This window comes from Carettochelys insculpta, chromosome 1, assembly GCF_033958435.1.
Source record: "Carettochelys insculpta isolate YL-2023 chromosome 1, ASM3395843v1, whole genome shotgun sequence".
NCBI classification, from domain to species: Eukaryota; Metazoa; Chordata; order Testudines; family Carettochelyidae; genus Carettochelys; species Carettochelys insculpta.
Genome location: NC_134137.1, coordinates 105,674,313 through 105,691,263, shown reverse-complemented (window position 1 = coordinate 105,691,263; position 16,951 = coordinate 105,674,313). Strand labels below are relative to the sequence as shown.

General features: G+C 42.5%; 1 protein-coding gene across 2 annotated transcripts in view; it reads left to right on the top strand.

Annotated features, from left to right (window-relative positions):
- UGGT2 (UDP-glucose glycoprotein glucosyltransferase 2) overlaps positions 1-16,951 on the top strand; it is a 222,270-nt gene that overhangs the window by 56,474 nt on the left and 148,845 nt on the right. For both annotated transcript variants that reach the window (XM_074989263.1, XM_074989273.1), the window contains 2 exons: positions 5,873-5,933; positions 9,622-9,713. In XM_074989263.1, coding sequence (XP_074845364.1) covers positions 5,873-5,933; positions 9,622-9,713 — 153 coding nt within the window. The remainder of the gene's footprint in view (positions 1-5,872; positions 5,934-9,621; positions 9,714-16,951) is intronic.

Below are 16,951 nucleotides of genomic sequence, written 5' to 3'. Positions count from 1 at the left end.
CCAAACTGCCCTCCTGCCCCCGGGCTTAAACCCTTCAAAGCCCCAAACTGCCCCCCACCTCCAAGCTTAACTCCCCTCGCAGCCCCAAACCAACCCCCCAGCCCAGGATTAACTTACCCAGGAGCTCCGTGTGTTGCCTCCCCCTGCTACTCCTTTGCTGCGCCGTCTTCTCTTCACTGTGGCTGTGCGGCTCCCTGCAGCTCTCAGCACCCTGCCGCGCTGAGAGAATAGGACTGAGTTTAACTGGTTTAACAGCTGGATCCCTCCTGCTGGCCGTTAAACCCAGGGCCTTTTTTCTGCTGGAACACAGTGGAACTGTGTTCTGGCACCCTTTTTCCCCTTGCTGGGGTTCCCATGGATGATGCTGCTGGCCAGGGCTCCATGCCACAGCTGGCTTCCATCTGTGGGGCTGAGGGGTCTTCCCCACTCCCCAGCTGGGGGTCCCACAGCTGAGACTGAGCCAGGGATCCCAGGGCTGAGGCTGTCAGTGGGACTTGAATTCTGGCTCCTTTTCAGCTAGGAAAAAGGTACTGGTTTAGCCAATTTAATTGAGTTCTACTCCCATGTTTCTCAACCTCTTTTTATAAAATACCCCTTCTTCAAAAAAACAATTAAGTACCCCCAGTACCCACAATTTTCAGACATGTGAAATCCCCAATCCCCTCTCCTTTCCTCCAGAGCCAGGCAGCCCCAGTCCTCCACTTTAACCCAGTCCACCCTCCTCTTGTCCAGAGCCAGGCATCTCCAGTCCCCCTGCTTTAACCCAATCTCCCCACACCTTATCCCATCCTCCAGAGCCAGCCCCCTCCCAGTATAATCCAATGCCAGCAACTCACTGGAGCTGCAACTGCTGCTACCACCACCATTGCCGCTGCCACACATTTCTCCCTCCAAATGCTGGGAGGGATGCATGCGCAAAGCAGCACACACCACTCCCATGGCTATGAGCACTTTACTTTATCACCCCTTTCTGCTTCTCTCTGCCCCTGCTGCTCTGTACAGGAGCCAGAGGAGGAGTCAGGTGGCAGAGGCGGGAGCCACATGTGGCTTGGAGCCACCCAGCAGCCTTTTAAAAATGGTGCTGCTGCCGGCACTGCAGGCCAGATAAAAAGGCTCCGCAGGTTAGATTCTGGCCTGCGGGTCACATGTTGGACACCCCCATTATAAATGATGCTTATTGCTGGTAGCAGACTCTCTCAAAACTCTGCTGCAAAGCCAGTTGCTTTCAGGCTTTTAACTTAATGGTGTTTTTTTTCTCATTTCTCAATGAGTGTTTCGCTGGCCTCTCTAAACTACTTTCCGGTTTTCTCATCAATCATTATGTTTCTGTTTTTATTATAAATTTTCACTTAAATCTGTTTGCATTTTTGAAAAAAAATAATGTTTCCATCTTATTCTCCTTCATTAAAATGTTACTTTAGAAACACCAGTTGACACAGATAGCAGGATAGTCAGTGTGTTTTTGTGTACATAGAGAAGTACATGGTCCTCTGGTTATCAAAGTTTTATAAGGATGAATTTGGGATGATTTCATTATTCAGGAGATGTGAGGGCATGAGTGAGCATAGAGGTCATCACAAATGCATACAGTTAATACAGGTTAGACCTCCCTGGTCCAGCACTCTGGGGACCTGAATGGTCCTGAACTGGGGATTTTGCCAGATCAAGGATATCAGTGCTCCTCTACTGGCCCTGGCTACCCCACTCCCAGGGCTCCCCTCTTAGTTGCTGACCCTCTCCAGCCACCAGCTCAGGTCACGTTCTTCCAGCTCCCTGGCTCCAGCCACTGGCTTCTTGGCCCTGACTGCAGGCCACTGGCTTCCCAGTCCCAACAGTGGATCACTGCTCCCTGACCCTTCCTATCAGTTTCCCAACTCTGGATGCTGCTCCCTGCCATGGGCTGCAGGCCACCAGCTTCCCCACCCTAGTTAGGGCTCTCCAGCCCCAGCCAGTTTCCCTCTCTGGGCTCCTGGCCACTGGATTCCCAGCTGGCCCTGACTTCCTGCTGCTGGAGAGGTCTGGGGAGGCTATATTTGTGGAGTTATCTTACCACCATTTTCTTTCCATAGAAATTTATCTGAAAGCATGAAATAAGAGAAAGATAAATCAAAGAAAACAAACAACGGCTTTTAAGTTTTTCTGTTCTCACTGAGAAGAATATTTTACTATAGAGGAGAAAGGCATCCCAAGTGCAGGACTCTTCACTTATCTTTGTTGAACCTCAACAGATTTCTTTTGGCCCAATCCTTCAAGTTGTCTAGGTTACTCTGGACTCTATCTCTACCTCCAATGTATCTACCTATTCCCCTAGCTTAGTGTCATCTGCAAATTTGCGGAGGGTGCAATCCATCCCCTCATCCAAGTCATTAATAAAGATGCCGAACAACACTGGCCTTAGAACTGATCCTTGGGGTACTCTATTTGAAACTGACTGCCAACCAGCCATTTAGCCATTGTTCACTACCCGTCGGGGCCCATCCATCTAGCCCGCATTCTGTCCACCTTACAGTCCATTTATCCAAGCCATATTTCCTTAACTTAGGGGCAAGAATATTGTAGGAGATTGCATCAAAAGCTCTGCTAAAGTCAAGGTCTATCACATCCATTGACTTCCCCATGTCCACAAAGCCAGTTATCTCAACATAGAAGCTAATCAGATTGGTCAGGCATGACCTGCCCTTGGTGAATCCATGTTGACTATTCCCGATCACTTTCCCCTCTTCCAAGTGCTTCCAAATGGAGTCCTTGGGGATTCCCTCCGGGTTTTTTCCAGGGACTGAGGTAAGGCTGACTGGCCTATAGTTCCCTGGATTGTTCTTTTATCCTTTTTTAAAAATGGACACTACGTTTGTCTTTTTCCACTCATCTGTGACCTCTCCCGGTCTGCACAATGTTCCACAGATAATGGCCAAAGGCTGTACAATTACATTTCCAATTCCCTCAGTACCCTTGGATGCATTAAATCTGGACCCATGTGTTTGTGTATCTCTAGCTTTCTAAATAGCTCTTAACGTGTTCTTTCTCCACTGAGGGCTGCTCACCTCCTTTTCATACTGCATTGCCTAGTGCAGTAATCTGGGAGCTGACCTTGTCCGGGAAGACAGAGGCTAAAAAAATCATTGATTACTTCAGCTTTTCTCACATTCTGTGCCACAAGGTTACCTCTCTCATCCAGTAACAGCCGCATACCGTGATCAACCTCTTATTGTTAACATGTCAGTTAAAACGCTTCTTGTTACCCTTCATATCCTTTGCCAGCTGTGGTTCCAGTTGTGCTTTCACTTTCCTGATTATTCCCCTGCATTCTCAAGCAATATATTGATATTCTTTCTTAGTCATCTCTCCAAGCTTCCACTTCTTATAAGCGTCCTTTTTTAGTTTAAACTCGCTAAGGATTTCCTTCGTAAGCCAAGCTGGTTGCCTACCATATATGCTTTTCTTCCTGTGCATTGGGAAGGTTTATTCCTGTGTCTTCAGTAAGACTTCTTTAAAATACTGCTAGTTCTCTGGACTCCTTTTCCCTTCTTATTAGTTTCCCAAGGGATCCTGCCCATCAGTTCTCTGAGGGAGTCAAAGTCTCCTCATCTGAAATCCAGGATCTGTATTTTACTGCTCACCTTTCTTCCTTTTGTCAGAATCCTGAAATCTGTCATCTCATGATTGCTACAGCCCAGTTTGCCACTCACTTCTATTTCTCCTACTAGTTCCTCGCTGTTTTTGAGCAGCAGGTCGTGCTGCTTATGGTTCCTGGTTGGTTCCTTCATTACTTGTACCAGGAGGTTATCCCCAACATTCCCCAAAAACTTTTGAATTATCTGTATGCTGCTGTATTGGTCTCCCAACAAATGTCAGGGTGGTTAAAGTCCCCCATGAGAACCAGAGCTTGTGATTTGGAAGCTTCTCTTAGTTGTCTGAAGAAAGCCTTGTCTACCGCATCTACCTGATCTGGTGGTCTGTAGCAGATACCAACCACAATATCACATCTGTTGCTTCTGCCTCTAAGCTTAATTCAAAGATTCTCAACCGGCTTTTCTGCCCCCATGTACTGGAACTCTGAGCAATCATATTGCTCTGTTACATACAGGGCAACTCCCACTTCTTTTCTCCCTTGCCTCTCCTTCCTAGACACTTTATACTCTTCCATGATGGTGCTCCAGTTATGTGAGTCATCCCCCCAAGTCTCTGTTATTCCAATCACCTCACACTTCTTTGACTGTGCCAGGGCTTCTAATTCTTTCTGTTTGTTCCCCGGGCTTCTTGCATTAGTGTACAAACACCTTAGATAATTAGCTTACTGGCCTACCATCTCATTTCAAATCAGGGGTCCTCCTTTGTTGTTACTGCCTCCTTGTGTTTCTTCTCGATACTTACCTCTTCCCCACTTACCTCAGGGCTTGTGTCACCATCCCTGGATGAACCTAGTTTAAAGCCCTCCTCACTGGGTTTGCAAGTCTGCCCGCAAAGATGCTCTGTCCTCTCTTCATTAGGTGGATCCCATTTCTTCCTAGCAATCCTTGTGCCCGAAACAGAATCCCATGGTCAAAGAAACCAAACCTCTCTCTCCTATACCAACTGGACAACCTCTCATTTACTTCCAGGGTTTGATGATCCCTACCTGGATCCCTTCCCTAAACAGGGAGGATGGTAAACAGAACACCACTTGCACTCCATATTCCTTGAGCTTTCTTCCCAGTGCTACATAATCTGTAGTGATCTGCTCAAGGTCATTCTTTGCTGTGTCATTTGTTCCTACATGGACAAGTGGCAAAGGGTAATAACCTTATATGTTTAACTCTGTTTTGTTTTGTTTTGTTTTTTAAGGCTGATCACTGTACCCTTATAGCCTATAGGGATATATATGTGTTTGATTTATAGCTTGTAAGCCTATAGTTAAGCATATCCTCTTTAATCTTTCACGGTTATATTCTATTTTAGTAGTAGTGCAAGGGATCTGCAGGAGATCACACTGTAAGATGCTAACTTTCGCACTTATATATTTAAGTAAGTGTGAGTATGTAGAGATTTCTAGCCCTTATAACTCGACTAGTTTAACTGCAAAGGGCCCAGTGTGCTGATGTAGACTGCAACATTTTACCTTGTGTGATATCTGAAAGTGACAAAAATGGCCCACTGTCAGACTGGACATCCTGTTTTACGGTAAAGTAGAGGCAAGGATCACCTAGGGCCATCATGTGGTACTTCCTGGCAGTCTAAGCATGGATGGCCATTTTAGGAGTTTGTTTATGAGGCTGTGAAGTGACATCTCATGCATATTCAAAGGTGTGTTGAAGTTTAATGCTCTAATTAGATGTGTGCACTCTCAAAATCTACAGGTGCGGAAGTCTAGTTTTAGTTTTAGGAGCCTGGGCCAAAATGATGAAAAAAGGCCTATAACACCCCACAGCCAACAGCATTAAGGTGGATTCCCCTTCCTCAAAGTAATTTTTTTTCCTCAGAGAGTGGATTTTTCTTCGTCAGACCTATTTTTATTAGTGCTAGTACTTCTCTGAATCTTTGATGTTTCTTCTGCGATAATACTCTTTCACCTCTCACCATCAGCAGACTGTGGCTGGTCCTTCAACTCATCAGGTCTTCAAGAGGGAGCATGAGCATGATGGTATACTAGACATTTGCAATTGTATACTCATGCTGCATTTATGTAACTGACCGGGGTGATTGAATCTGTTATGTGATCATTGCCTTGACTGTGTGAGATTTTTAATACTGATTACAATAAAAAAATGTGCTGCTGTTATTTTGCTCGCAGTGTACGTGTGATTTCAGACTCAGGTCAACGTGCCTTAAAATAATCTATGTATAATATTTATTTAAATATAGAATGGGTGAGTAATAACGTATTTTACTCCTACAGATCATTGACCAAAATTCCTGTTAACCAGCAAATGCGAAATGAAATAGAGAAAAATCAGAAGGTATGCCTTTGTTCCTTGAATTATGCATAAAGTGACAACCAAATCACAGCTATGGGATACTTCTGTATTAGTGTAGCTACTTTGAACTGATTTCTAATAAAGAGAAAACTCATTTAGAATTTTGATCTTTTCCTAACTTAGAACAATTGATTTCAAATCCTTTCTTTTCTTTCACTTCTCTTGTGTTTGAATCACTTACTGTGCTCTGTCCTCAGTTAAACAAAAGACATGACACTGATTTTGTAAGTCTGCAAAAAAGCTGGAATATTCTGTTTCAGTGTCGATGGTGAGAACAGATCATATGTCAGTTCTGTAAGGTGTTGCTGTATGGCCTGGATTACCATCTCAGGTGTATCTTTTCCTTGACCTTTGGAGCTAATTAAGGCTCTGCCTTCTGAAGTTTGCTTTCATCTGCGTGCAATACTTACTCAACCACTCGTTCACATTACTGTTCTAGTATCAGAGGGGTAGCCGTGTTAGTCTGGATCTGTAACAGCAACGAAGGGTCCTGTGGCACCTTATAGACTAACAGAAATGTTTTGAGCATGAGCTTTCGTGAGCACAGACTCTCTGTTCTAGAGGCTGATCTTTTTGCCATTATTGATGAAGTCTCAGTCTCTCCATAGAGACTCTAAGGTCTGAGATCCTCCCTTTATGTCTGTGTTTCATGCTTTATGTCATGTGTTTCATTCAGTCTGTGGGCTGGTCACCAGCTCCCATTTCAGAAGATGCTGCACTTTCTGGAATGTAATGTTATCCATATTGGTCCTTTCCAACTCTCCTTCAAATAATTAATGGCCAATAATCTTGTTCTGTATAGATTCCTTATCCAATGCCCTGGTAGGCATAGGTCAGTCAGTCTTCTGAGGAAAAGTCTCCTATTAAACACTTTAGAGAAACATGGACCTTCTTTCTCCTTATTTCCCTGAAAGGCCCATATGTTAAGTGATACAAGTTATAAGAACTTCTTGCCCAGCTTTCTTTTCTTAGTTGGCTGATGCCTGTTCCCTCCTGAAGATGGTTACTGAAGGATTTTTATGCATGAATAAAGTTTAGGAACAACCTGTGTATCATCCTTCTTCCTCCTTTTACTAGTGTTAGTGTTTGCTTGTCTGCTATTTCACTTTAGGAGTACAGCAATTTTCAAAATCTTCTCAGGCTCTGGATCTTCATGGATACCGAGGCCAGAAGGGACATTTTTGATTATCAAGTTTGACGTATAGCACAGGTCATAGAATTTCCACAAGCTAGTTCCTAGGTCATTTATTTGTTTATTTTAAGAAAAAAACATCAGAACCTTGATTTAAAAACTGGCCACTGATGAAATATCCTGTGTTCTTGTGGTCTAGAAGGCTACTCACTTTTTATCTGATACTGTACATTTACGTCAAAAAAAAGGAGCAGTCATCTCAGTCAACAACAAGTATTTGATCTATTTGAGTAACTGAAAGCTCAGTTTGAGCACACACAGTAGAAATTTCCTGTTCTTTTTTTTTTTGAAAGACATGAGGATCCAGCACATTTGATATGTATACAGTCACACTGAACAGTCTGGGAAGCCCCAAGGATTTATGTTTTCCAAAAGGTGCTGAAACTATGCGCAGGAAGGAGATAGTAGGTGTCTGTGATGAGGTAGTCTGCCTCTAAAGGGCTGTATGGCTTACTGTCTGTCACCTTGTTATGTTTATTTAGGAGTTTTGGATTGCCCCTGCACAAAGGTTCAGGAGACAAGGGAAGAAAGAAGAGAGATCCCAGGAAGAAGTAGTAGTTAGTAGGGATTCTGTTACTATATCTTTAAAAACCTGGGTCCTGGAGCTTTGCAGAGAGGGTGAGGTCAGGGGTTCTTTCTCACCCTGCCAACAAGGAATGAGCTGGGAGAAAGCCAGCGTAAATGCTGGCCTCTTCCATCAGAATGGGATGATGCCAGCAGCCTCTGTAAGGAGTAAAAAAAGCTTTTTGAGGGACATCAGTAGAAAGGCTGTCAGACTCTCTGAATTGCCGGCCTCCCAGAGCAGAGTTGGGGTTTCTGTCTTAAAGAGAAGATACAGACTGAGTGATAAGTTGTCACCCAGCTCCACGGGGTGGCTGGTGTTTCTGCCATGAGAAGAAGGTTCGCAACTAAGGACTGGTCTACACTTGGGCTTGGTGGCCCCTTAGTGATGCAGTTAATCCCACCTACCCGCTGTATAGACAACGCTTGGTCAATGGCGGAATTCTCCTGGTGGTCTAGCTACCGCCTCTTGGAGAGGTGGAGTGCCTGTGCTGATTGGAGAACCCCTCCTATCATCAGGGGAACCATCTTCATTGAAGTGCTACATTTGGTGCAGCTGCATCATCTGAGGGGTGGACAAGCCCTTAGAGCCCTGAGGAAACTACAAGCACAGCTTAAAAGGCAGACTTTGGTGGTATCTATAAAAACAGAATACTTTTTGTTTATTTTGCACTTTTTTATGAATCTTTTTTGTTAGAGTTTTTGTAATTAACAAGCCGTAAGACAGGTATTGTTGAATTAATAGTCGAGTGTCTAAAATAATCGTCTTCCTCAGAAAGCTAACCGAGGCAGTATCTGTTGGTCTGTTGTAACTCAGCACAGCAGTATGTGTGGTAGTCCTCCCTCACTCAGCTGCTACTATCTTTTCTCTTTGCCAGATTTGTCTTTTTTCTCAGTTCATTATGGAATGTCTTCTCCCTGTGTGATCTGTGTCCATATGGATAAGTTGCATGGCTTTCGCTGGTATGAGGACGGTGTCCAGTGAAAGGAATGTGAGGAAGCACTCCAGCTACAAGCAGAGATTGAGAGTGATTGAGAATCTCTCTGTCTCCCCCTTTCAGAATGTCATTGCTCCCCTATGCAATGCTGAGTTTTAGAGATGAAGAAATATTTCCTGCGAATTAGCCACTTATCCATCTTACCGTGTTTCTGTGCAGTTTTCCTGGGTGGACAGAGTAAGGGGTGGACGGAGATTAGAGAAAGAGATATCAATATCACATAACACTCAGAGCAGCTGCTCTGCTGCTGCTGCTGCTACCACACCCTTTTGCAGATCTAGGGATATATATATGAGCCCCTTCCAGAACAGTACAGGAGTATGATGTAGTTTGTGAGACAGGAAGTGTTAACAGAATAGCAACTGCCTAGCAAGTGTTGTCAAATGCATAAAAGAAACAAATCAGGGGAAACACAGAAAAATAATTTTCCACTAACTTTTTAGAGTTTTAGTGATTTCACAGGTTATCTGTAACATTAGAAGGTAAAAAATCTTTATACACGAGTGTGCTTTTAAGTTTCACCTTGTCTCTTAAATGTTGCAAAACTCAGTGTTTTGCATGTTGTAGTACAGAGGCTGACATCTGAAGAAGTTGACTTCAGTGTTTATATACTAGTTCTGGGTGAAAATTCAGTAATATGCAACAAAAGTGGGGTTTTGTTCAGCTTTGCTGGTGTGGGAGAAAATGGTATGGATTGTTTTTGAACAATTAAGTGCCACTTTCCTATATTGCTGAATAGTGTCAATTTTCTGACAAGAAACATTAATAATATGTTAACATATATATATATATATATATATATATATATGTAGATATGCAGATATTATAGTAGGATTTACTTGAAATTCTGAATATGTGGTTGATTTATTATTGACATACATCTTAGAAAGCACGCAATTTTTCTGCTTTCCCTATCAAGCATTTCCATGAAGTACTTGGTATTCAGCCTGGAGAAGCACGCTTGTTTCTAAATGGCCTTCCTATTGATCTAGATTTTCATGATACATTTAGGTAAGATTTTCATTATTAAATTTATAAATGCTATGTTTTGTAGAATTAGTTCTTTTGTGTTCACAATGTTCGATAATCTTATGTGTTCCATAATTTGAGATATGTCAAATTTATAATCAGTATCACAGCTTGGATTCTTGTAGAATATATATGAACTACTGGTGGGAAGTTACATGGCCTTGTAGGTGAATGTTTCATGCTGATATATGATAGAATGTTCTCTTGGAAGATCTTGCTTACAGTTTCGACAACGTGCTATGTAAAGTGAAAGTAGAGAATGGAACAAATTCTGTATGCATATATAAAATCAGTGGTGAAGGTGTTTATTTTCAGGGTACATTATAAGCATTCTCCTCTTCATAATTTTCAGAAAGTTAAAATAGTCTTCGAGGAGTTATATTTTGTATCACATTTTCCATAAGAGAGACATGATGGGTGATGTAATATTTTTATTGCACAACTTATTGTTTATTAATCTTCACTGAAAGAAGCATAATAATGCTCATTTTTTAATTTTGTGTGATTGAATATTTTTGAATGTCTGAAATAAGCTTTTTTAACATGACAAGTCATTCTTATTACGATTGTCTAGTCAGTACAGTTCTCTGTGTGATTACATGCACCTAGGGTGCACTCTGGTGTGTGTGCCGGTGCACCTCATCCTATGGACTGGAGCTGGAGAGTAGTCTGTTGTCCTACCCATTAGGGCTGTGAGTAATGCCCACACATCATTGTGGCTAAAAAAGGAGGCTTCTGTCCTTCCCACTCTCAGTTCATTCTTGCCACCAGTAATCTGAGTTATAGCTTCCTGTGGAGATTTTCCTCAAGCGTTTTTGTTTTGCATAGTCAGTGAGTTTAGCTCTCTACTTTATCAGCAAATGGCTACAATAGTTAGTACCCAAAAGTTAGGTTAATTTTTTTTACTTTGTCTTGTTGTTTGTTTACACCAGTTTTTGATGCTTGGCACCGGTGGCATGCAGCATTTGCTAGACTTCAGGCTTATTCCTCATGTAGGATGTCTCTTCCACTCTGTGCTGCCTTTTGTGTCTTGATGAGCAACATATAAAGCAGAGGTTTAGTGTCTGCTATTATTTTGATAAAAGAACCAATACATCTCCTCCTTATACATCTCATACAATACATATGCCTCACACATCTCATAGAGCTGGTGGTGATGCCCACATCAGCCTCAGGGCCCTCATTTGTATGCCCTGCCACTTTACCACTGATGTTTCATAATCTAGGCTCAGATTCTTCTCCACAGAGAAAGAGGAGTCAGTCATCTTTTCAAGGGTCTTCCCTGAATGAGAGTGTATAAGATAGAGTACAGCCTCTTGAAGTCCAATAAGGGTTCCTCTGGTTCACAAAAGGACTTGGAACATCATTAGGACTCTTCAGTCATTCATGGTAGAGCTGGGCCACCAACCTGTCTCTCCTTGGTGTGGTCAGTTCTGGTACCAAGAACTCTGTTTCAGCATTAACATTGTTTAGTATTGATAATGGCAAAAGCTTATGAGGCAGCTAAGGAATTTGCTCTGTCTTCCATTTCAGACTCTTCTATGATACAGGAGTCCACTGCAGTGGCTTCCACTGTCTTGGGCCTCCCTGGCTTCTCACTTCTGGTACAGAGACTGTTAGCATTGCCAGTATCAGTACCTGTTAACTAATGTGGCACAGATTTATCCCTAGTACCATCTTCAGCACCAGCACATACAGTGTCAGCACCAGTACTGGTCTTTGACATCAGTACTGTTCATTTTCTCTGGCTTCTTGTCTGTGGCCTTGATACTGGAATGTTTGTCAAGTGGGTACTGATTACAGTTTGTATTTTGGCACTGACTGCAAGGTCTTTCTGCATCTTCAGTATCAGGATGAGTATCACAGAGGCTCAATTTATGAGAAAATACTTTTGGTGTCTTGGGATGCCTTTTTGGTACCATCAACCAATTCTGATTCGGTACCAATCTTAGCATCTTCACAACGGTCAGCAAATAAGTCAGGTCAGCTAATGGCCCCATGAGGTTTGCTACTCCACAGTAACCAACTGACTATTTTGACGGTTCCTTGAAGTTGAGTTGAGGGTCCTCCAGGCCTTCCTCGCCTCCTCTTTAGGCACAATCAGTTTAGAAAATCTCCTGGGGAGACTTCCAGAAGGAGAATATGAGTGCCTGGAGTGAGACCATTCATACAGCAGAGATAGATTGTAGTGGCCTCTTACGTATCAGCGTCTTATACCAGATGCTGTCCTTCAGTAGCCATGTTACTGCTGGGGTGCATCTGATCCTCCCATGTTTCGATCACCAGTTCAGTCAAGTTCAGGGTTACTAAAGTGTTTGGCAAAGTTGTTTTCACAGCCACATAGGTCGAAAGCACACAGAGAAACTGGTCTCCAGGAGCAGCCAGTACTGTAGGGGAAACAAGAACCACAGGAGGCTGTATCAAGTCCTCAACCCAGGTTCCTCCTCATCTGTCAACTCAATGATCCCACACTCTTTGCCAGTTACATAGGATTTTAAGTCTTATCAGGGCTGCTAAGGAGAATGGCTGAGGCCTGATGTATTCCTGCTGAGCTTGTGCAAGCGAGCACTCACAAGCTTTCTTGAGGTGGCTGCCCCCAGAGGATACCTGGTTAATGAGGCTTATGTAGAACCAACAAAGCCCTGGCACATGTCAGCCTCTTTAGTTCCTATAGCTAACCACACCAACAAAATATTATGTCCCACTGCAAGCCTTCACCTGTTTTTGTTCCCATTCTGTCTCAAAAGCTCTTCTAGTTGTGTCTTCCAATAAGACATCACATCAGGGGAGAGTTAAATAAACTCTCAAAGAAAATGAGCCGAGAGACTTAATTATTCCAAGTCCTCTTTGCAGAGGAGGATAGCAAGTCAGCGTGTATTGATATTTAAATATAACTTTGTCAACTGGGACACAACATCAGAAAGGAATAAAAGGCTTTTCCAGTAGAACGTTATATGGGAGTTAAGACATCACTCCAGTATGTACTTGATGCAATTTCTTTTAGAGGTTTTCTTTCATGATAACATTCAGGACAGCCTGATGGTTTCCAAACTCAGGCATAGTATTGAGCCTCCAGCAAATCATGAAGGACATCTCATTTGTTGGTCAGTTTTTTGTTATTGCACAGAACTGATGAATCTGCATTAACTTAAAGACTAGTACTACACTTCGTCCACTGTGGTTCTGTGTAGCCCCTTGCAGTTACAGTATCAACATCAGTACCATAGATAATCTTTATATATTCACAGAAGCACTGCAACTTTTCAAGGAAGGAGCACAAATCACAGAAAAGAAAGCCTTTCTGCTCAACACTGTCAGCTTCTTGTTAGTCAGATGTGGGTAAGCAGCTCATCTGAGTTCTCCTTTAAGGACAACAATACATCATTGGTGATATTCTTAATTACCACCTCGCACCCTCGTCTGGGGACAGATTATCCCATTTCCTCAATGCTTAGGAAGCCATAATGTCAGACAACAAGAAAGGCTTCTACAAATGTATTAGACAAAAAAGAAAGATCAGGGATAGTGTGGATCTTCTGGATAGGGAAGGCAAGCTAGCAAAGAAAGATAAAAAAGTTAAGCTGCTCAATGCCTGCTTTGCTTCAGTCTTCACACAAAACATGTGACCAGATGATTAATGAAGTTATCATACACCACAAAGGGGAAGGAATGCAGGTCAGCATAAGGAAAGCCTGAGTCTGAGATCTTCTAACTAATTTTAATTGGTTCAACTCAGAAGGACCTGATACTATTTACTCCAGGTTGCTGAAGAAATAAGCTAAGGAAATCTCTGTGCCATGGGCAAAAATAATTGCTAAGTCATGGATGCTGTAGAGATCCTGGAACACTGGACAAGAGCTAATGTAGATTGAAGAGATGATCACTAGTAGCCATCATGGATATTCTAAAAATAAATCATGGCCAAAAAAGATCTTGATTTTTCTTATTTGAAATGGCAACTAATTTGGTGGCTTGAGGGAATGTGGTGGACATAATATAGCTAAATTGTATTAAGGCTTTTGACAAAGTGATCCATGACATAATCATAGGTAAACTGGAGTACTGCTCAGCAGAACTACAATTAAATGGATATATAATTGGTTAAACAGCTGTACACAAAGTAATTAATGGAAAGATGTTGAGTGGGAAAGGGGTCTTAAATGGGATTCCACGGGGATCCATTCTGGGTCTCATGTTATTTAACGTCTTTATTTAATTACTTGGATGTAGGAATAGAGAGCATACTGATCAAATTTGCAGATAATACAAAGCTGGGAGGGGACAGATTTCAAACACTTGGTAGAATTAACATTCAAAGAAATTATAAATTTTGAACAGGCCTACTGACAACAAAATTAAATTCAACAAAGACAAATGTAAGTTGATATACTTAGGGAAGAAAAATGAAATGGACAAATACAACATGAGAGATAACAGGCTTGGCAGCAGAACTTCTGAGAGGGATAAGGGAATTGTAGTGAATCACAACCTCAACAGGAGTCAACAAATGTGATTCTGTTGCAAGAAAAGGAAATGTATTTGTTGGTTACATTAACAGAGGTATAGCATATAAGTGATGGGAGGTGGTATAAGTTTGACCTCCTTTGTCCAGCACGCTTGTGACCTGAGTGGTCCTGGACCAGGGATTTTGCCAGACCAGGGGAGGTCAATGCTCTTTTGCTGGCTTTCCACCCTTTCTCCTGGCCACAGGCTTTAATTTGCCCCCCAAGCCTTTGTGTCTTCTTGCCCCAGCCAGCTGTGAGCTGCCAACTTCCTAGTCCCAGCTGCAGCTCCCTGGACCCAGCCCTGACTTTCTGGACATGTCTGCTGGCTTCACGCTTTAGCCATGGTTGAGACTGTCCATGGTCTGCTTGTTTCCTGGCTGCTGGCTCCCCAGTTCCAGACCCATTTCCCTGGACCTGGCTGCTAGCTTCCCATTCATGGGCCAGCCACTTCCCAGCCCTCGCCCAAGGCCAGTGGCTTCCCAGCCATGGATGCAGCTCCTGGGCTGATGCTCCCTGTCTGTGGCTGTCATGCCACAGCTCCCCAGCCACTATCTCCTCCCCCCGGCTGCCAGCTTGGGTGTGGCTGCACCAGCCAGGTCTCCCAACTGCTGGTCTCTCAGTTTTCCCACTTTCCCAGCCAACGTGGTTCTCTGGTCCCAGAACATCTGTGGTCCTGCTGGACCATGGATGTTGCCAGACCAGAGTGTCCCAGATTTTAGCGGTTCACACTATAATACCGTTTTACTCAGCACTGGTTAAGCCTTAGCTGGAGTACTGTGCCTAGTTTTGGTCACAAATGTATAAAAAGGGTGTAGAAGCTGGAAAGGATCCAGAGGCAACTAATAAAGGTGAGCAAAGGATTGGATTTCAGGTCATATGAGCAAAGACTGAAGGAACTGGGCATGTTTAGTGTGAACAACAGATTAAGGCGCGGGACATGATAGCTGATTTAAATACTTGAAAGGGTGACATAAAAAAGATGGGGCGAATTTGTTCTCTTTTACCACAGAGGACAGGACAACAGGCAGTGGATTCAAACTACAACATGGTGGATTTAGAGTAAATCTTAGGAAAATCTTCTTAACTGTATTAGCAAGAGGACATTGGGGCAAACTGCCTAAGGAAGTAGTTGAATCTTTAGAGATTTCAAAAAAGAGGCTGGCTAGCCCTCTTTTTTCAATGATTTAGACACAACAAACGCTGCATCTTGACCAGGGGTTAGATATTTTTTTTCTTTGCAGCCCACCCCAAGCCAAGTTTCAGATGGTAGTGTGGACGCCGTGGAAGTCTTAGACATAGTCTGTGGAGCACCAAGGATCTGTGGACCACAAGTTGAAAACCACTGTTATATGACACAGTTTTTCACAGACCTCTTAGATATGGTCTGCAGACACACGGGTTGAAGACTTCTGTACTAGATGACCCTTGCAATACTGCTAACCATGTGATTCTGTGGTTTTGTGATCCTGTGTCCTTAATCTCTGGGCAATTCACAAAGCTTCCCATGCTTTTCTCCCTCACTTCTTGGGGTTACTGATCCTGCCGTTGACTGACAATGCAACCACTGCATACTACCTAAGCAGACAGGGAGGGACATGTTCTAGTCCTCTTTGTCAGAAGGCATAAATCTGGGATTTTTACATCAAGGAAGGCATTGCTCTCTAACCAGGCTCCCAACATCAGTTGCCGGATCATCTTAACAGGAGATTTTCTCAGAATCACGAATGGTCCCTCAAGAACATCATGTTCAGGTCCATCTTTCAAGTCTGAAGTACAATGAAAGACTACAATACATGCTGTCAATATTGTTGCTGAATAGATAACATTTCAGGTTCATAGAGCAACACCCTTCTTTGGAGAGGAGGATCAAGTCTCATGTTTTCCATTACCCCTAGTTCATTTGCCCAACAAGTGATTCTCATATTGAAACAGAGCATACCAATTTAATTCTTATCATGCCGGTTTACTCGAGATAGTGCTGGTTTTTGGTTCCTCCAACTCTTGACCCATTCTTCAGAGTCTTCACCTCTTCTTCCAGACAGACCTTTTGTTCCAGCAGCTCATGGCTTGGCTGTTGACTAATTAAATCAAGCAGAGAAGGGCTAGTCAGTGGCAGTTCAGGAAACATTACTTAAAATTGGTTACTCAGTTGTCCTGTATTGAGCTTCTTCGGCTTTCCTGTGTTTAAAAAAGTGTATTACTTTATTGTAACAAAATTTTTTCTAAATATGATCCAAGTACATAAGTGATGTTCCGCTGTCATCCTTAATTTGGTCAACAAAGATTATGACTCTTTCAGGGTGCTTCTTTTGTTTATATAAAAAATGTGTTTCGAAATTATGTGAGAGTTCAGGTAACCATTTTTTTCAAAAAAGGCCTTGTATAATTATTAAAAACTTTGTATGATTATTCAGTGCGATTTATGGATTTTTCCTAGTTGAATGCATGTAATGTGTATTTAATACATTTTTTTAAAAAAAGTTTAATATATTTGGGGAAAAGTTTGCTGTACCTTATTTTTCAGATAAATTAGAATTCTTGGATTTTGTGATTGACAAAGCTGTGACTTCATCTATTTCCTGGTACAAACTTCTTGCCTTACCCATTACTGATCTCTAGAAAAAAAATTATAAATGTAGTTAAACCATGTCTTAATGCTTTTTGGAAAGGAGTTTAAAATAATAATTACCTTTTTAAAATCTAGTTTCAAGCCTT